The sequence below is a fragment of the Larus michahellis genome, chromosome 6, assembly GCF_964199755.1.
Source record: "Larus michahellis chromosome 6, bLarMic1.1, whole genome shotgun sequence".
Classification (NCBI taxonomy): domain Eukaryota; kingdom Metazoa; phylum Chordata; class Aves; order Charadriiformes; family Laridae; genus Larus; species Larus michahellis.
In genome coordinates, this window is record NC_133901.1 from 36,655,123 (window position 1) to 36,674,749 (window position 19,627).

Genomic DNA, 19,627 nt, shown 5'->3' on the forward strand with positions numbered 1-19,627 from the left:
GACACCAGCCCCTTTAGAGCTTTCTCTGTGTCCCCATCCCTGGGCTTGGGTTTGTTTTGCCTTTTTCCTCATGGTGTCCTCTAGTGAGACCACAACCAGGCTTCGGGGTTGACCGTGGATGGGGTGGCTGGTACCCAGCGAAACCAGGATGCACCCCGCAGCTCTCTAGCTAGCAGAGATTTGATTTTCTTTTTTGGGGGGAGCCTCCAGCCTTCTTTTGCTTTTCCGAGCAACCTCAGCAAGGGCTGTTGGTGACACCACTGCACGCGGGGCAGTCCTGGGAAGGTGAGGGAGGGATGAGGCGGTGTAGGTAGGAGTTGCGTCCCTTCTGGGATGGGACTAAGGACACCTCCCAACCCTCTCGCTCCCCTGGCAGGGCTGGAGTACAGCGACGTGCTGCCCGACTCCTTCCCCTCGGCCCCAGCGGAGACCCTCCCTCACTTTCTGCTGGAGCCGCAGGACGCCTACATCGTGAAGAACAAGCCGGTGGAGCTCGTCTGCCGCGCCAACCCCGCCACCCAGATCTACTTCAAGTGCAACGGGGAGTGGGTCAACCAGAACGACCATGTCACCAAGGAAAGCCTGGACGAGGTCACCGGTGAGCAAACCCACCCCAGCATCCCCAGCCTGCCCTTCCCCTCTCCTCTTCCAGGTCCTTCTGCCCTTTTCTCTCTTGCGCATCCACACTGGAGATGATTTTCCTCCAGGTAGACCAATGGGTCTCTTGGGTTCGTTTTTAGCATTCCCATGTGACTGCAAGCTCATGAGGTCGCTTTTGTATGTTTTCCCCCTCCTCTGTCCATGCACAGTTTCTCTCTCTTTCCACATCATTGGTGAATTTTAGGATGAGCTGCCCCTTTCCAGACCATTGATGAAGGCATGATGGTGGTCACCATACCCCATAGAAGCTCGGGGAAGTCAGCCTGTGTGCTTGCACGCTCACCCTTTTGCAGGACGTGGGGTTGTTTAATGGGATTTGAAAGGCAGCATGTTAAAACTGATTTAAAAAAAAAAAAGAAACGCTTTCCTATAAAACGCCTAATCAACACGTAGGAGTCATTGCCATGAGGGGTGGCAAAGGCTGGCAGCTTATAAAGGGATTAGATGTTTAATGGGTAGTGAGAACGTTTGCAGGTAGGATTTAAAATGCCTTTTAATGGCAGATGAGCTCTTCCCTGCCTCAGAGGGCAAGTCAGCCACTGGCTGCCTGAAATAGGGGGCAAGAAGGTGGTTTAGGCATCTTAGGGGGTGTCTTGTTCCATGGGACTGGGCACCATGGAGCTTCTTGCCCCTTGCTTTGAAACATCCCAACATGAGAACAAGGCGTGGGGGTTGGATATATAATGTAATCAAGTAAATTTGCTAAAATTCGTCTGCTTTAGCTCAGCTCCCATCTTTTCTGCACCAATTTTGGTACCTGTGGGCTGGTCTGGAGGGGAGGAAAACAGTCACATTTCCCATGGGAGAGCGGTTCTCTGTAAACGAGCGTGCGGCATCCCTCATCTCCGGAGGGCTTTAAACCAAGGCGGCCTTTTGAACTGCTGCAGCGCTGGCCCCAGAAGGCAGCCTGAGCTTAGAGGAGAGGCTTTGTCAGCCCAGAGGAGCACAAGTGCTTTTACAGGATCTCCTCTTGTCCCTTTTTGCCCTTCCCCGGCATCTGCTTGGCTCTTCATCCGTGAAGCTGGTCCTTGCTTGGGTGCATCTCCGAACCTCCTCTGGAAAGGGCAGACCATTTATTTTCCCTGTGGCTTTTTGAGCCTTTCCTGAAGCCACTTCATCTGTTCCCAGGGCGTTTTGCTTCCAGAGGACCTCTTTGTGAACGATGGTCAAAAATGCCTGGGAAGGCTGTCCCCCTTGCTTCTCCGGAGGCTGTTGGGAGCACCAGCAGCGCCCTTTCTCTCTTTGGGGCTGCGTCTCCACCTCCCAGCTCTCGCGGAGGCCAGGTCTGAAACCCTCACGACTCCGGGGAAAAGTCAGGGCCGATGAGTGACTGAGCAGCCTTTGCCCAGGGGTTGTTAATGTATTTATAACGTGTGGCCGCACCGGGTCAAGCCAGAGGTTCACACGTCCTGCATGAGGCAGCGGTGGATGCTTAAGGGAAGAACATTGAACCAGGACAATGATGGAGAGATGAACCCTGCCGGTACCCTCCCAGCTTCCTACAGTCTGTGATTAGGGATTCCGTGGTCTGATAGCAATATGTTTTTATAAATACATCAACAAAAAGAGAGCCAGGGAGAATCTCCATCCTTTACTGGATGCGGGGGGGAAAGTTGCAACCAAGGATGAGGAGAAGGCTGAGATGCTTAATGCCTTCTTTGCCTCCGTCTTCAATAGTCAGACCAGCTATCCCCAGAGTGTTCAGCCTCCTGAGCTGGAAGATAAGGATGGAGAGCAGAACAACCCACCCATAATCCAGGAGGAAGTAGTCAATGATCTGCTTCTGCACCTAGACGCACATAAGTCTATGGGGCCGGATGGGATTCACCCAAGAGTACTCAGGGAGCTGGCGGGAGAGCTCACCAAGCCTCTCTCCATCATTTATCAACAGTCTTGGTCACCAGGGGAGGTACCAGATGACTGGAGGGTGGCTAATGTGACGCCCATCTACAAGAAGGGTCGGAAGGAGGATCCGGGGAACTACAGGCCTGTCAGCTTGACCTCGATACCAGGAAAGATCATGGAGAGGATCATCTTGAGTGAGCTCTCACGGCAAGTGCAGGGCAGCCATGGGATCAGGGCCAGCCAGCATGGGTTTAGGAAAGGGAGGTCCTGCTTAACCAACCTGATCTCTTTCTATGACCGTGTGACCCACCTTCTGGATGCAGGGAAGGCTGTGGACGTTGTCTGCCTGGACTTTGGTAAGGCCTTTGACACCGTCCCCCACAGCATTCTCCTGGAGTTTTGGAGCCAGTTTTGTTTAATATCTTCGTCAATGATCTGGATGAGGGGATTGAGCGCACCCTCAGTAAGTTTGCAGATGACACCAAACTAGGTGGGAGTGTTGATCTGCTTGAGGGTAGGAAGGCTCTACAGAGGGACCCGAACAGGCTGGATCGATGGGCCAAGGCCAACTGTATGAGGCTTAATAAGGCCAAGTGCCGGGTCCTGCATTTCGGTCACAACAACCCCAAGCAACGCTACAGGCTTGGGGAAGAGTGGCTGGAAAGCTGCCCAGCAGAAAAGGACCTGGGGGTGCTGGTGGACGGCCAGCTTAACATGAGCCAGCAGTGTGCCCAGGTGGCCAAGAAGTCCAACAGCATTCTGGCTTGTATCAGGAATAGTGTGGCCACCAGGAGCAGGGAAGTGATGGTGACTCTGTACTCGGCACTGGTGAGGCCTCACCTCGAGTACGGTGTTCGGTTCTGGGCCCCTCTGAACAAGAGGGACACTGAAGTGCTGGAGCGTGTCCAGAGGAGAGCTACCAGGCTGGTGAGGGGTCGGGAGACCACATCACACAGGGAGAGGCTGAGGGAACTGGGCATGTTTAGTTTGGAGAAGGGGAGGCTGAGGGGAGACCTCATTGCCCTCTACAACTACCTGAAAGGAGGTTGTAGAGAGGTGGGTGTTGGCCTCTTCTCCCAAGTGAATAATGACAGGACCAGAGGAAATGGTCTGAAGTTGCAGCAGGGGAGGTTTAGATTAGATATTAGGAAGAATTACTTTACTGAAAGAGTGGTCAGGCACTGGAACAGCCTGCCCAGGGAGGTGGTTGAGTCACCATCCCTAGGGGCGTTTAAGAAACGTGTAGATTTGGCACTTCAGGGCATGCTCTAGTGACAGAGATTGTAGGGGTTTATTTTGTGTGTGTGTATGGTTGGACTCAATGATCTCAAAGGTCCTTTCCAACCATGAAGATTCTATGTTAGCAGTGTGGTCCAGCCCTGGATGGATTATCCCCCTGTTAATTTATCTAAATGCTGTTAGGTCTCATTTCTCCTCCAAATCATCCCGAGTTAGTGATGTGCAGCGTGGAAAAAGCACTATATTTCTGGACCCGGCGCTTGATCCACCTCTTGGGTGAGCACCCCTTACTGGATAACCTGCCTCATGCAACTCTTGAGCAAAACAGGCTGGAGAAAACGCAGCGGAAAGGGAGCAGAAAGCCTGGGCGGCATGAGCTTACCCTGTTTTAGGGGGGGACACGTTTGTTTTGGGCCAGCATCTCCCTCTCAGGTGCCAGTCTGCAGGTGCAGAACGTGTGCCGGCGATCTGGGGAGGAAACAGCATCACACCTTCTTCACCCAGGCTTCAAAAGACGGTGTTGCTGCTACCAGTGAACAAACCTAACAGTGCCTTCCCTACGGAGGTGATACCACGCATCTAAAACTCCGCCGGCCTGGGCACATCTGGGAGCTGGAGCCAAAATGCTAGGCTAAAAAAAACCTGCATTTGCAGCACCTGCCATTCGTAGGGAAGCTGCAAATTTCCCTAAGTTCCCTAGGAAAGGGCACGGGGCAGAGCTGGGCACGAAGGGACAGGGTAACAGGGTTAGGCGTGGGCGCCTTTCTAAATGTCCTTGGTTAAAAGCTTGAAAGAAGGGACCTTAAAAAAAAAAAGAAAAAGCTACTTTTAAGACGTGTCTTGAATGAGCTGGGCTCAGTAATGCTCTGAGTGCGTCTGATCCAAAACATTTCATGCAGAAGAAAGCAAAAATAGGCCAAGTCGGAGAGGATAATTCAGAGGGACAAGAAGGGGCGGTGGGTAGGAGCGGCTGTGTTTGGATGCCTGCGAGACGTTTAAATCGTGGCTCCTGGCAGCCATAAGGTCGCTCTGCAGTTTTGGGTAGCCTTTGCTTTCGGGCTTATGGAGATAGCAGGGCATTTGCAAGATGCTCCCCACCTTTCCAGGGCTGCTCGACCCACCCCACCGGAGAGATGGGATGGTTTTGAGCCATCTCCCTCCTGGCTCCTTCTAAAAGCCCTAATTTTTCCAAAAGTGTTTGGCCCAAATGCTTTTTTTTTCTTTTTTTTTTCTTTCCCCCCCCCCCCCCCTTCCTTAAGAGTGGCAAAATAAATTGTATTTCCTTGGCGCGTGTTTGTCAGCTATTCCAGGGGACGGTGGCAGAGAGATGGTAATTGCTCCTCGCAGCGCCGGGAGCAAGCTCACAAAATTACAGCTGGGGAGCACCCGGCGCTCTGTGCCGGCGAACTTGTGGCCTTTTTGTAAATAGAAGCTGCAAAAAAAAAACCACGAGGTAGGTATTGCTAAAAATAAGGAAAAATAAGCGCCGAGTCCCTCCCGCCCTTGGCGATGGCCACGCTGCGAGGGATTGATGCTTCGGGTGAGCCTCAGCATCCTATGGCCCAGGGGACCGTGTCCTGTACGTGGCGGTGCCACCTTTGTCACTGCGTCCCTGCCACGGCCAGGGTGTCCTGGCAGACTTCCCGGGGGGGGTTGATGGAGGCGTGTAACCCTTTCTGGGGTCATTGGGCATGAAACGCTATCGTCCTTGGATTATTTCCTCTAAGATCTTTTATTTGTCATTGTATATTTGTGTTTAAATGGCAGCTGGTAAAGATGATTTCTCCTCACAGCAAAGCCTTGGAGGCAACCTTCAAACTCAGCAGGTGGGAAGGGGTCTGGACAGGGACAGGGAATGTCGGTGCCGGAGGAGAAGGCTGGTGGAGGGGGGTGATGCCTCTAGAATCGTTCAAGAGGTCCTGGTCCTGCCCAGCCAGACTGGAGATAAAAAAAATAAGACAAGACTCCTCTACATGAGCCATTGCTTCAGCTCCAAGTCACCCTCCACAGGGAGCAGTCCCTGGTGTGCAGAGGTACCAACCACAGATGCCTCTGAGATGCCTCCAACCCACTGCCTCTGACCTCGAGCTTTGTGCATCCACCAGCCTTCTTGGGTGCTGCCTCCTTATCACAGAATCCCAGAGTGGCAGGGGTTGGAAGGGACCTCTGGAGATGATCCAGTCCAACCCCCTGCCAGAGCAGGGTCACCCAGAGCAGGTTGCACAGGAACGCGTCCAGGTGGATTTGGAATGTCTCCAGAGACGGAGACTCCACCACCTCTCTGGGCAGCCTGTGCCAGTACTCTGACACCCTCACCGGAAAGAAGTTCCTCCTCGTGTTGAGGTGGAACTTCCTATGGTCAAGTTCCCTGCTGCCGGGCTGATGCCGTCCCTCTATCCCCTTCCAGGGATGCTGGTGCGGGAGGTGCAGATCGAAGTCTCCCGGCAGCAGGTGGAGGAGCTCTTCGGCTTAGAAGATTACTGGTGCCAGTGCGTGGCCTGGAGCTCGGCGGGCACCACGAAGAGCCGCAGGGCGTACGTCCGCATAGCGTGTAAGTGCCTTGTCTTGTTTTGTTTAAATGAACCCTTCTTACACCTTCTTTCCCACTTTGGGGGCCTGAAAAGTTTTCCAGAGGGTACAACCCGCCGATTTTCCAAATTGTTTGCAAAACCTGAGGCATGACCCTGCATCTCAGGCTGAAGAAGCTGTGGTTTCAAGCCAGGCATGGGCCGCTTCTGGCAGCAACACCAGCTGAAAGAGTGGCCAAGGCTGGTCCTGCCCAGCTTCCTGGGACCCCAGGACACAGTGGGTGCAGCTGGGTGGGGTTAGCCCTCTCCAAAAGTTGTCTCCCTGTTGGAATTAGTGCTTTTTGATCAGTTGGAGATGACCCATCCTTGCTGGTATTAGCTCCCCATGCCAGCTCTGAGTGGGCACCGTCCCTACCTGCCTGGGCGAGCGGCCGTGGCACTACCTGGGTTAATACCGCATTGCCCATCAGCATGCTCAGCTCTTCCCGGCGCTTCATTATCGTTAATAACCCAACGGTTAGCACCTTGCAGGCTTTGCCTGAATCAGCGACTCCGTGTCCCTGGAGTCCCTGCTGTCATATGTCACTTCTCTAAGCTGCTGTTTGTGGGTGTCAGCCTGATTAAGGGCGAGTTAATCAGGCTGTTACCCGCCTGAATTTGCTCTCCTGGCAAATAAGATGGCCAAGCTATAGGAGAACGGCCAGGCTTCCCCAGCTGTAAACAGATTTTGCTATTAGAGGGCTAATAATCCAAAACGGAGGTGGCTGGGGAATCAGCTATACTGCTGGAGGATTTAATCTGAACGGGGAAAATGCTACGAGGCTCCTGAGGGAGCCCGTTTGTCCGACCCCTGCCAAGGGTTTGGTGTTTCTCGGAGCCCAGCAGATGAGATGGAGCAAGGTTTCACTGCCCTGCAGGAGCGGGAGCCGCAGCCGGTGCCGTAGCAGAGGATTGCAGCACCATCTAGTGATGCTCCTGCTCCCTTCAAGGCTCTGGAGCCGGACACTGCCATGTCCCACACATCCTTGGGGGCTCTGCTGGGCTTCTCCCCTCTCCGCCCTTCCCCAAAGCACTGGGCAGCCCCTTGCTGAGCGAGCCGGGCTTTTCAGCAGCGACCGTTCCCGTTCCGGCACCGGAGTGTGATGGACGGGTTTCCGGCAGGTCTGGGGAGGTGGCTCAGCCAGGACCACCAGCAAGTCCCCGTAGCTCTGAAATATGGGGATTCACTTCAGCGCCGACGTGGGAGCCGAGCTGTTGTGCAAATCCCTTCAACAAAGAAGGGTCCTGGTGCAGAGTCCAGAGGGTGAAAGCAACAGGAGGGTTGAAGAAACAGTGGCTAAGCTGAGGTTTAGCCCCAAAAGGAAAAGACAGGAGGGGGTATAAGCTTGCAAGCGCATGAAGGAGGAAAGGCGTCATCCTCGAGGACCATGTGCTGTCCCAAATCCATCCTGGAAAGATGCTCCTTTGGCCCCTTCCTCCCAGGACATGTTCTGCTCCAGCTGTGCTATGCCAGAGGGGTTTCCCTACTCGTGGGCCAAGGTGATGTTCTCTCCCCACCAAGGCTTTGCAGGTTGCCCTGTTTCTGCAGTGAGCTGCTAACCCCTGGGTTCTCCTTTCCCTCCCAGACCTACGGAAGAACTTCGACCAGGAGCCGCTGGGCAAGGAGGTCCCGCTGGAGCACGAGGTCCTGCTGCAGTGCCGCCCACCCGAGGGGGTGCCACAGGCTGAGGTGAGCAGCTCAGCAGCCCGGAGAAATGTGCGGTGGGGTGTCCCCTCCCGTTCCGGGGAGAGAAGGGGCACGTCCGTGCAGATGGCTTGCAGCTGTGATGGATGACCTTGCACCGAGACCATCAGCTTTCATTATTCAGCAGAATTGTTTATTTTGGGCAGTGGATCTGTTTTGCTGACATCTAATAACACACCTAACCTCAGCACCTGCTCGGCCCACCTCTCCCACACTTCCTCTAACCCGTCAGAGGGAAGATCTAACAAGGAGGCACCCAATGACTTGTCTGAAGGGGAGCAGTCACAAGCGAGAGCTAAGGGTTGGCCAAGTCGATACCAGATGGGTTTCCCTCACGTGGTAGCGGTGATTTCCGTGCCCACAACTCTCTCAGCCCCCAGGAGCTGTGTGTTGGTGGTGGCCACAGTGTCCCGTCCTTGGCCAAAACAGCAGTAACGTGCCACGGCCAGGCCTGGTTTGGCCCAGCTTTCGAGGAGAAATAAAAACAGTCAGAGGCAAGGTCAGCCAGTCAATGGTTGTGGTGCTGAGGAAATCGGTGGTCTCAGTGATGAAGATGAGGAGGGCTTTGGGGCAGGTCATATGCTGGTCTGGAGGGGTTTGCTCGCCATCGGGGCTGGTGGATTCAGGCCCTCCAACCTGGTGTTTGTCCTTGCTCGTGCCCACAGCCATGCTTGGCAATGGTATGAACTGCGCTGGTATCAACCATTGCGCTTGGCAATGGTATCAACTCACGCCCTTCCCAAACAGCCTAGTTAAACAGTGATGTCCTCGTATAGCGTTGGGGGGCCCTTGGAGACCCTCATGGTGGGGAGCATGTGGGATGGGCATTTCCACCAAAACCCATGCCATGCTTTTCCTGGCTGAGTGTTCAGTTCTCGTTCAGCTTAATCACCATCCTTACCCCATCCCTTCCTTTGCATGGCCAGGTGGAGTGGCTGAGGAACGAGGATGTCATCGATCCCACCCAGGACACCAACTTCCTGATCACCATCGATCACAACCTCATCATCAAGCAGGCCCGGCTCTTGGACACCGCTAATTACACTTGCATGGCCAAGAACATCGTGGCCAAGCGCCGGAGCACCACAGCTGCTGTCATCGTCTACGGTACCAGCCCTTGCTCTTGTGGGGGGACCTTTGCTGCCAGCCCTGTCTCCAAGCCAAGGGGAAATACGGGCACTTTCTGGGAGTGGTAGGAGCAAACCCCACCAGGGCATTGTGTTAAATTAGGTAATAGCCAATGTCTGCAAAATAGGTACCTCTACCAGCTTGCACAGGTTGTTAGAAGAAGTTTTTAGGTGTAGGCATTTGCATGCCTTCTCGGTTGGGTACAAAGGTGGGTGGAGGCTGGACCCAGCCGGATCCCTTTGACTCTCAAAGCAGATGAAAAGCTGCATTTGGCTGAACTTTGCTATGAAGCCAAGGATCTGCTGTGGCCACATGCAAAAATATTTGCAAAGTGGAAAAAAGGACCAAAGCAGGTTTGAGCATCTGCTGCATGGGGTGTGTGACATGAGAAGGAGTCTCGTGATTTGCTTTTCGTGAGGGTGAGCTGTTCCAGTGTCACACAAGATGTAAGGACAGAGGGACTCGGTGAACCCTAGGCTTAGCTCCAGCCCCTGCTGAAATGGGCTCCGTTGACGTGTTAACGCTGTCCATCTCCTCTTGCAGTGAACGGTGGCTGGTCCACCTGGTCTGAGTGGTCTCCTTGCAACAACCGCTGTGGCCGGGGCTGGCAGAAGCGCACCCGGACGTGCACCAACCCCGCGCCGCTGAACGGCGGCTCCTTCTGCGATGGGCAGCCTTTCCAGAAAATCACCTGCACCACCCTCTGCCCAGGTAAGGCAGGTTCAGAAACACTGACCGTCCTCCAGGTTGCACGGTCCAACTGTGCTCCTGGTGCTCCCCAAGGAAACAGTGGCACAGGAGACCGGTTTGAAGCATCTTTCAGTCTGCCAAAACCTGAAAGGGCTGGAGATGTCTGCAGAGACATCCCGGTCTCCCCAAGGAGACAAGGGCTCAGGAGACTAGTCCAAAGCATCTTTCAGTCTGCCAAGACCTGAAAGGGCTGGAGATGTCTGCAGAGACATCCTGGTCTCCCCAAGGAGACACGGGCTCAGGAGACCAGTTTGAAGCATCTTTCAGTCTGCCAAGACCTGAAAGGGCTGGAGATGTCTGCGGAGACATCCTGATCTTCCCAAGGAGACAGGGGTTCAGAAGACCTATCTGAAGCATCTTTCAGTCTGCCAAGACCTGAAAGAGCTGGAGATGTCTGCAGAGACACAACAGGGCTGGGTTTGCTGGGGTAATGCTCCCTGAAGGAGCTCCTCTGGAAGCCCTGAGATGGGCATGGGCACTTTCTGCTGCCGGAGACATCCCAGCACTGGGAATGGTGTTGAGAGGGTGTACCGACGTGCCTGTCTTTGGTGTCCCGCAGTGGACGGCGCGTGGACGGAATGGAGCAAGTGGTCGGCGTGCAGCACCGAGTGCACCCACTGGCGCAGCCGGGAGTGCGCCGCTCCGGCTCCCCGCAATGGTGGCAAGGACTGCAGCGGCGTGCTGCTCGACTCCAAAAACTGCACCGATGGGCTCTGCCTGCACAGTGAGTACGCTGGCAGGGACCGGGGACGTGGGCAATGCTGGTGGCTTGGCCATGATGTTGTTGGCCATGCCTCCAAGTTGACGGGGCGGGTAGCGGTGCTGCTGGCACCTGATTTTTAAACCTTGTCTTTATCAAGGTTTTTTTTAAGTGCACTTACCCCGTCCAAAGCTGGTTCTCAGCCGGTGGAAAGAAAGGTTTGGGGATTATTTCGGTGGGATCTGAATGTCTTCTGGAGCAGCGCTAGGTTTGGGGTCTCTGCTGAAATAAGGCTGGTTGTGGTTAGTGCGGGCAAGCCAGGGGGGGTTTCTCAGCCCCAGCACGAAAACATCTGACCCGGGTCACCGCTCGGTAGAGCTCTGCGGCAGCAGCTAGGAAAAGTCCCGATGATGATAATAACGGTGCTGTTAACGCTCTGAGCGGGCACACCGAAGGCTGAGCAGCCGATGCTGCCACCTGCTGCCGTCTGACACCATCGTCCCCTTTAACGCTGCCACGGCCAGAAATGCCCGAAGTCCTGTGAGATGGGGACATGCGCCCCAGGGGCTGGTCGGGCATGTGGACACCCTCATCACCCTTGCTTCTACCTGGCTTTCTGCATGCCCCGGGGAGCGATGCTGCTCCCCCGTCCCTCCCCACCACGCCGAGGTGCCCCCCAGGCTGCCTTCCGCCCTCTCCACCTTTTGTTTCACCTCATCCTACCATCACCACCTTCACCTTTTGTTTTCTTACTTTTTTTTTTCCTAACAGATAAAAGAGTTCTAAGCGAACCCAAAAGCCACCGTAAGTGCTCATTTCATGGCCATTTTGTTTCTTTGCGAGGCACCGCTTTGGTTTTGTTCTGTTGCATCCATGGTAGGGCTCCTCGGCAGCTGGGGCTGGAGAAGGTTGGAAGAGGGAGCGACTAAAGCCCACCCCAAAACTCCCGTGTGCATTAAATCACATGCTCTGCTGGAAGCAATAAATAGGACCCGCTTTTGCACCCCCGCTCCCGTCCCCCTTTTTTGCTGCTGGCAGTTCTTGGGTGCACCACGACACAGCCGGTGTCACCCCACCAAAGCTAATCCAGGCATCGTCGTCCCCCCCCGTGAGGATTCCCTTCCTCAGGGTGGGGGTGCATCAGGGTTCCCGTTTCTGGCATCCACGTGGGGGGAATTCGGGGATGGGGTGACACCTGCCAGAAGTGGGGTAGTCCTGAGGCGGTGGAGATCCTAAGGCAGTGGAGGTCCTAAGGTGGTGGAGGACAGGGCTTCACTCCAGCACAAAGCCACAGAAGCCAAGAGATGTGGGTGAGCGGAGAGGGAGGGAGGCGGATTGGCCGAGCCTGCTCAACTCCTGCTGCGTTTGAAAATGGAGAACCTTATGGCGGGGAAGGGAAGATGGGGAAGCTGAGGGGAGTCTGTGTAGATACAGTGACACTCGATCTTTCTGGACAGATGAATAGCTCAGGTGCATATACATGAGACACATGGATAGGTGTTAACGTTTACTCCTCGGGGTTGTTGTCCCCGTTCGGATGTGAGGGTTGATCACTCCATGAATCTGAGCTGTAGAAACCTAGCGTTTCTGGGGTTCTTCGTGCTCAGGTAAAGTTTGCAGGGGCCATGGCAAGGTGTCTTCCAAAGGTTTGAGGGGTTCACCCCCATCTCGTCCTCTGGCGTCACTCTGACTTCTGGGCTGCTCTGAGAAAACAACCTCCATCCTCCTGCCACAGCCTTTCCAGCAGGCCCAGTACACGTCTTCCCCTTCGTGCCTATGTCCTGAGCCCGTGGTGGGGTTGGGGAGCACCGGTGGGTCTTGACATCCATTTCTGGTGCTCCTTTTTTCACCTCCCATGTCTTTCATCCCTCCCAGTGCTGGAGGCCACGGGCGACGTGGCCCTGTATGCCGGGCTGGTGGTGGCCATCTTTGTCTTCATCGTGATCCTCATGGCTGTGGGGGTGGTGGTGTACCGGAGGAGGTGCCGGGATTTCGACACGGACATCACGGACTCATCAGCTGCTCTGACCGGAGGCTTCCACCCTGCCAACTTCAAGACCTCCCGGCATGGTAAGAGCCATAGCCCACGCAGGTCCCGCTTGCTGCTTCAGCCCAGGCAGAGAGGACGGCTTTCCACAGGCGTCTCTTCCAGTCAAGCAGTGCTTTTACGTCCCATTGTTTCCACTGCCGCCTTCACCCCATCCGTGTTTTCTCCTCCCGCAGACAACCCTCAGCTGCTGCACCCCTCCATGCAGCCGGACCTGACGGCCAGCGCTGGCGTCTACCGTGGCCCCATGTACGCCCTGCAGGACTCCTCCGACAAGATCCCCATGACCAACTCCCCCCTGCTCGACCCCCTCCCCAACCTCAAGATCAAGGTGTACAACTCCTCCACCGCCTCCTCCTCACCGGGGCTGCATGATGGGACGGACCTGCTTGGGGGGCTCCCTGCCACCGGCACCTACCCAGGGGACAACACCAGGGACAGCCACTTCGCGAACGTGAGGAACAAAGCCCTGGGCTCACAACATCTCCTCAGCTTGCCCCGGGAGCACGGCAACAGCGCCAGCGGCACCTTTGGCTACCTAGGGGGGAGACTCACCGTCCCAGGCACCGGTAAGCCCCGGGCTGGGGAGGAGGGCACGTTGGGCGGCTGAAGGATGAAGGAGTTGCTCTCTTGCCAGCAGACTTGCCTGTTATAAGCAGCCCTTTGCTATTCCAAAGCTGGCTCAGAAGGAAGGCAGCAAGCCATTCCCAAGCCAGGCTTCTCAGGCTGGAGGTCACAGCCTCCTGGGACTTTCCTGGCCCGCTCTGCCATCAATCCGGGGCCAGTGCCTTGCGAAAAGATCCAACCTGTTGTTTTGCTTCCTAATGTGGTGGCCTGGCTCCTCCCTGCAAGCAGTACAGCTGAAGAACATCTGGAGATGTTTCTCCTGGAGTGCTCTGGGCTGCTCTAGCTCAGTGCTGTCCTTGCGTCGCCGGCCAGGGTGGAGGGGTGTTTTGTCCCTGGTGGTTTCTCCCTCGTTTTGTGACTAACGCCTGTGTGTGCCATGCTAGGGGTGAGCCTGCTGGTGCCCCACGGGGCCATCCCCCAGGGGAAGTTCTACGAGATGTACCTGGTCCTCAACAAGGCAGAGAGCGCCCTGTAAGTCATGCTGCGCCACCCGCGCTTCCGCTCTTTTTTGGCCACCATGAGGCTTCCTTTCCAACCAGTGTCCCCTCTCCCTTCCCCAGCCTGCCCTCCGAAGGCACGCAGACAGTGCTGAGCCCGGCCGTGACCTGCGGGCCCACTGGCTTGCTCTTGTGCCGCCCCGTCGTCCTGACGATTCCCCACTGTGCCGATGTCGGCTCCTCGGATTGGATTTACCAGCTGAAAACACAGTCCCACCAGGGAAACTGGGAGGTAAGGTGGGAACCCAGCCCTTGCAGCCGGTGAAGACCACGAGTGTTGTGGGACACAACCCCTACAAATCCCCCCTAGACGACAGGCTGACCCCCAGCCTTGATTTCCCATCTCTCCCTGTAGGAGGTTGTGACCCTGGATGAGGAGACCCTTAACACTCCCTGCTACTGCCAGCTGGAAGCCAAGTCCTGCCACATTCTGCTGGACCAGCTTGGCACCTACGTCTTTGTGGGAGAGTCCTACTCCAGGTCAGCCATCAAGAGGCTCCAGCTGGCCATCTTTGCCCCCACCGTTTGCACCTCCCTGGAGTACAGCCTCAAGGTCTACTGCTTGGAGGACACACCAGATGCTCTGAAGGTAATGTCACCTTGCGAGGCTGGCGCGGGCTGCCCCCGCTTCCCAAAGCAGGGCCCCCCAGGAGCAGACAACCTGATGCAACTGCCTGCAAAGTGACCACAGTGAAATAATAAGCATGTTTACTGCTTTCCCCCTCCTTCCTCGCCCTCTCTGAAGGAAATAACAAGGGTGTTTCTTAGCTCCTATACTGACCCCCCTTTCTGCAGACGTTACACAAGAGGTTTTGCTGCCGCTGGGTGGGTTTTTCTCTCTCCTGCGCAAAAAAACCTCCACTTGCTGCTGTGATTTGCCTCGGGTTTTCTATAGATCCTGTTATTCCTGCATGGGGACATGTCTCTCCCCTCCTCAGGGGGGTTTGGTGACATTGATAGCATCGAGTGCAACATGAGGAGCTCGAGTTTTGGTGCTTTGGCTGCCCGGACAACTGGTGCAGTGGCTGTTTAATTCCCCATGACTTGTCCTGTGGTGTCAGGGTTGCTGCAGTGCCTCTAGGTGGAGATGTAGGCAGCGCTCTAGCTGCTGGGTTGCACTTTTTCTCCTCAGAGTTGCTGGTGGAATAGTGGGATGGTGTTAAAAACAGATTGAGCGGCACTCTTCATTGAAGGGTGCCATGCCTGACCTTTGTGTTGGACATCTGCATCATCTGAGAAGGCATACAGAGATGCCCATGTGTTATAAAATTCAAGTTGTGGGTTGGGCTGTTGTGTGAGAGGAGATGGCAAGTTCTTGGAGAACTTGTCGGGGTGGCAAAGGCCACTCTCCCGCGGGCTTGTTGCTGCTGCTGGTTCCTCTTGGCAGAAACATGCCTGGCTTTGGGTATGGAGAAGGGAGAGGAGCAGCCCCTGCTCATCTCCTGGGTCTCATGCCGCCTCTCCCGCTGCCTGCAGGAGGTGCTGGAGCTGGAGCGGACGCTGGGCGGGTACCTGCTGGAGGAGCCCAAGCCCCTGCCCTTCAAGGACAGCTACCACAACCTACGTCTCTCCATCCACGACATCCCCCATGCGCTGTGGAGGAGCAAGTTGCTGGCCAAGTACCAGGTGAGGGGCTGAGGTGGGGGCAGCGGGGACCCAGCCTGGGGACACCATCTTCAGCCAGGCACCACGGGGTCGTGAGTGCCCTGGTCTTGTCTCCAGAGTTGTCTCCCAAAGGAATGGAGGAGGAAGGGGGACCGGTTTTCACATGGTCTTTCCTGGTGGGATGCTGTCTGTGGGGTCTCTTTGTCCCATCTCATCCCCGTGGGGTGGCTGGAGGAGGCGGGATCTCCCACGGGAGCTCCGAGAGCCTTTGCTAAGCCCATGCTTTGGTGGTCTGCAGGAAATCCCCTTCTATCACATCTGGAGCGGCAGCCAGCGAGCCCTGCACTGCACCTTCACGCTGGAGAGGTACAGCCAGGCCTCCACCGAGCTCACCTGCAAGATCTGCGTCCGGCAGGTGGAAGGGGAAGGACAGATCTTCCAGCTCCACGTCACTCTGGGAGAGGTGAGCGGTGGGGAGGTGATGGGGACAGCAAGGGGACACACTCGGGAGCCGCTCTGTGCCTCAACATCTCACCCCGTCCTTCCCCTTGCAGCATGCCAGCTCCTTCGACACCCTCCGCTCCCACCACAGCTGTGCCACCACCACCACCACCCAGCTGGGACCCTACGCCTTCAAAATCCCCCTCTCCATCCGGCAGAAGATCTGCAACAGCCTGGATGCCCCCAACTCCAGGGGAAACGACTGGAGACTCCTCGCCCAGAAGCTTTCCATGGACCGGTGGGTCGCCCCGTGCTTTGCTTTCCCCTCCTGTGCCCCGGGCAAGGAGGGTCGCTCCAGTCCCTCCCTCCTGCAGTGCATCCTGCTAGGTTTTCTCCGGCTGTATAGCTCCATCCATAAATCATAAATACAGATGTAGCTATGCGTAGTTACACCCGTCTATGTCCACGCATCCACCTGTGCCACAGTCCAGGGTCTCTTGTTGCTTTGACTTGACCCTTATTTATTTGGGACAATGGTTGGGCTGTTCCTGGCTGGGTTTACCTCTGAGGACGGAAGGAAGGGAGGGTAATTCCAGCAAAGCAAAGCTTGCGTTGCTTTCGCGTGAATGCCTGCATCGAACATTGAAGACGATGTCCCCAGGGCTTCGGCATTTGCGTTGTGGCATTTCCATCAGGGTTCACGTGGCAAACGGGTTTGCTGCTCCGGCGTCCTCCATCCCTCCACCCCCAAAGGATGCCGTGCCAACCTGCACCTCCTTTCTGCTCTTCGCAGGTATCTGAACTACTTTGCCACCAAAGCCAGCCCCACCGAGGTGCTCCTGGACTTATGGGAAGCCGAGCACCAAGACGACGGCGATCTCAACACCCTGGCCAGTGCCTTAGAAGAGATGGGCAAGAGCGAGATGCTGGTGGTCATGGCCACGGAGGGCGACTGCTGATGATGCTCCCCCGCGGCTGGTGGGCCGGGAGGACCCAAACGGGGGGCGAAGGCAGGGGGGACGACCCTTCGCGCGTCCCTCCCCGGGCAGCAGCTGAGCGAGGAAGGGCCGAGGCCGTTGCTCCTCCCTCCCTCCCCCCATCACTGTCAGCCTTAGAGACCCATCCTCAGCGTTTACAAGCAATTCAAGTGTTACGCAGCCTTCCTCTTCCTCCTCTTCCTCCTCCTCCTCCTCCTCCTCTGGGGCGGCAGCCGGCAGCGCTCGTGGTGTGAGGAGGAATTAGGGCTTCTCGAGTCGGGACGGGGGCTTTCCTTCTCCTCCTTCGTTTGGGTTCCCCTCCTCCTCCTTTAATAGCATTTCTGCGTTGAAGAGACGAGTACAATCTAGGCGAACGGCTTACTTAATAAGGCGAATAAGAAAGAAAAAAGGAAAAAAAAAAAAAAGTTTCTTAGGAAACGCAAATAATTTATTATCCAGATCTTTGGATGAGTCCTTTTTTAAAAAAAAAAAAAAAAAAAAAAAGAAAAAAAGACCAAAAAAGGACAAAAAAAAAAAAGAAGACAGATTTATAAATCTTTTTTTGTGCGTGAGAGCAAGAGCGTAGCTGCGGTCGGGGTGGCAGAGAGAGAGAGATTTAAGTGAACGTTCTTTTGTAGGGACGAGCGTGCGAAGCCAAGTCGAGCGAAACGTGTTTACATGTCCTGGCCCCCCCCGGGCAGTCCGTAGGGTGAAGTGCCTCTGCGCCCCTCTGCTTCGGGGCCACGGACACCCTCCCCAAGCCTTTTTTTCTTTGAAAAACTCCTCTTTCCCCAGCAGCACCCGGTGGGGCGAGGGGTCCTGCCCCCATGAGGGACGCTGCCCTATTTTTAGAGTTCGGGGTGGGGGTGGGGGGGAGTACATCCAGAAATGGGTATTTTTAATGAATTCTTCCCCTGCCATCGTTTGGGGGAGCTTTTTAGGATGACGACGCCTTCATTTACATAACTTCAGTGCAAACCAAAGATTTCAGTCCTGCACCAACCTACCGACCCACAGGCCAAAGGGGGCTCTTGGGGTTTTTTTTTGGGTTGGTTGGTTTGGTTTTGGTTTTTTTTTTTTTTTAAACCCACCGGGATTTTGCAGTGAGTATCCCGAACCTGGGCTTGGAGCGGGGTGATGAGCAGCTTGTGAAGGGCTCTGGGGAGAGCAGAGGGCTGGCGGGCCGGGGTGCCCCTCGCAAACCACGTCGGGCTCGGCTCCCTGCGCTCGTGCCAGGTGTTTGATGCAGCATCTCAGCAGGGGTTCGGCGGGGGAGAGCGCGGGGTCTCCAATTTGCAAGCCAGGCTGAGCGTGTGTGGGCAGGGGACGGCACCGTAAGCAGTGATTGGGTTCCCATCCTCCCATCGCGGCTGCTTTTTGGACCTGTAATGGGCTTTTTGTCACGACGGAGAAGTTGTGGGGTGAACAGAAGAGTCATCGAGGGGTAGGCAGGGACGAGGTTCCTCACAAAGATACGGTGTCTCAATGAAGGGTAAAAATTTAGATTTGCCTGCGGATAGAAATAGTTACTCAGCGAGTGCTATATCTTAGAAATGTGTCTGTTTTTAAAAAAAAAAAAAAAAATAGGAAGGGGATGGTCAGCTCAGGATTAGACTAGATCCCGTGGCAAGGCTGTGGATTCTCCATCAGTGGAAGTATTAAGAGTGGGGTCTGAGAGCAGGTCCCACTCCGGGCTGCGATGCGCCGTGTCCTGGCTACCAAGCCCTGGACCAGTGTCATGGGATGCCCACAGCATCCCACAGCATCCCGGGGACCGGAGCAAGCTCAGGGAGCCCTGCCAAGAGCGAGAGCATTGCCTTCGTGGGGCGGCTGAGGGTAGGGGGGTAGTTTTCGGTATTGCTGGGACTCGGGTTTGGTGCCTCTTGGCAGCTCCCGAAGCAGCGATGGGACGGGAAGGGCTGCTCCCTGTCACGTGTCGGGGTCCCCAGGGTTTGGTTCTTGCTGGGGTTTTCCAGGCTGTGGGAGAAAGGGGACTTTCTTCATTTGCATTGGGTGGGAAGACTTCTGCTGGGTGAACTCCTGCGTCCTGTAGGAAGGGTTTTATCTGTCCTTTAGGTTGCATTTGAGCATCCGATTTCTGAGCCCCCCCCTGTCTCTGAGCTGGGGCTGGGGCTGGGGGGGGAGGAAATAAGCCAATTTGGAAAGAAATGAAGAACCTGACGTATCAAACTGGCTGCTGGCGTTTTTATAGGGCTCCTTTCTCCGCGCCGCGGTGCTCTGCGTGAGACGAGAGGCTCTTCTTTCGGGTCGCGTTGAATCTCTCTCGCTGTGTCTGCTTCACCGGTCACTCCTGTCCGTCCATCCGTCCAATCCCTCTGTCCCATCCCGCCTGCGGGCGCCTCTGCCTCCATCCCCATCCTTCTGCGTTCCTCTTCCCCATCCTTTCGGTGGGCGGCAGCCGCCGGGATGCACCGAGGTGTGTGTTTAGGGGTGGGTTTCTTCCCATTTTTCACACCAGGGAACCTGCGTCGGGAGCGGGACAGGGGGCAGGCAGGGTTTGTCTCTCCCCCCGAGCGCCTGCACCCATCTCCCATGGGTGCCAGCCCCAGGAGCCCTCCATGACCGGGGGGGTTTCTCCGGCCAGGCGTTTCGGCAAAGGCAAAGCCGCAGTCTGTGCCGTGCTGGCAGCGCCCGTCTCTTTGCTCTGCGATCCGTTTCCATATTTATATGTCCGGGGGATGGACCTGGCAGCATCCTCTAAAACCGCATCTTGTTTAATTCTGTAAACTAAAGAACTGTAAATAAAGTTTAGCATTCCTATTGTAACAAATTAATTTTTATGCAATAAATTATATTTCCTAGTCTAATAATAAAAAAA

The 19,627-nt window shown here is 55.6% G+C and overlaps 1 protein-coding gene across 2 annotated transcripts in view; it reads left to right on the forward strand.

Annotated features, from left to right (window-relative positions):
- UNC5B (unc-5 netrin receptor B) overlaps positions 1 to 17,269 on the forward strand; it is a 56,116-nt gene extending 38,847 nt beyond the window's left edge. Inside the window, exons 2-17 of one of the 2 annotated variants that reach the window (XM_074592198.1) lie at positions 377 to 598; positions 6,152 to 6,295; positions 7,898 to 8,001; positions 8,943 to 9,123; positions 9,688 to 9,855; positions 10,454 to 10,618; positions 11,366 to 11,398; positions 12,470 to 12,664; positions 12,818 to 13,210; positions 13,652 to 13,739; positions 13,829 to 13,997; positions 14,121 to 14,354; positions 15,242 to 15,391; positions 15,669 to 15,833; positions 15,925 to 16,109; positions 16,605 to 17,269. In XM_074592198.1, coding sequence (XP_074448299.1) covers positions 377 to 598; positions 6,152 to 6,295; positions 7,898 to 8,001; positions 8,943 to 9,123; positions 9,688 to 9,855; positions 10,454 to 10,618; positions 11,366 to 11,398; positions 12,470 to 12,664; positions 12,818 to 13,210; positions 13,652 to 13,739; positions 13,829 to 13,997; positions 14,121 to 14,354; positions 15,242 to 15,391; positions 15,669 to 15,833; positions 15,925 to 16,109; positions 16,605 to 16,770 — 2,762 coding nt within the window. In that variant the 3' untranslated portion in view covers positions 16,771 to 17,269. The remainder of the gene's footprint in view (positions 1 to 376; positions 599 to 6,151; positions 6,296 to 7,897; positions 8,002 to 8,942; positions 9,124 to 9,687; positions 9,856 to 10,453; positions 10,619 to 11,365; positions 11,399 to 12,469; positions 12,665 to 12,817; positions 13,211 to 13,651; positions 13,740 to 13,828; positions 13,998 to 14,120; positions 14,355 to 15,241; positions 15,392 to 15,668; positions 15,834 to 15,924; positions 16,110 to 16,604) is intronic. The other variant, XM_074592199.1, reaches the window with a different exon arrangement.
- The last annotated feature ends 2,358 nt before the right edge of the window (positions 17,270 to 19,627 follow it).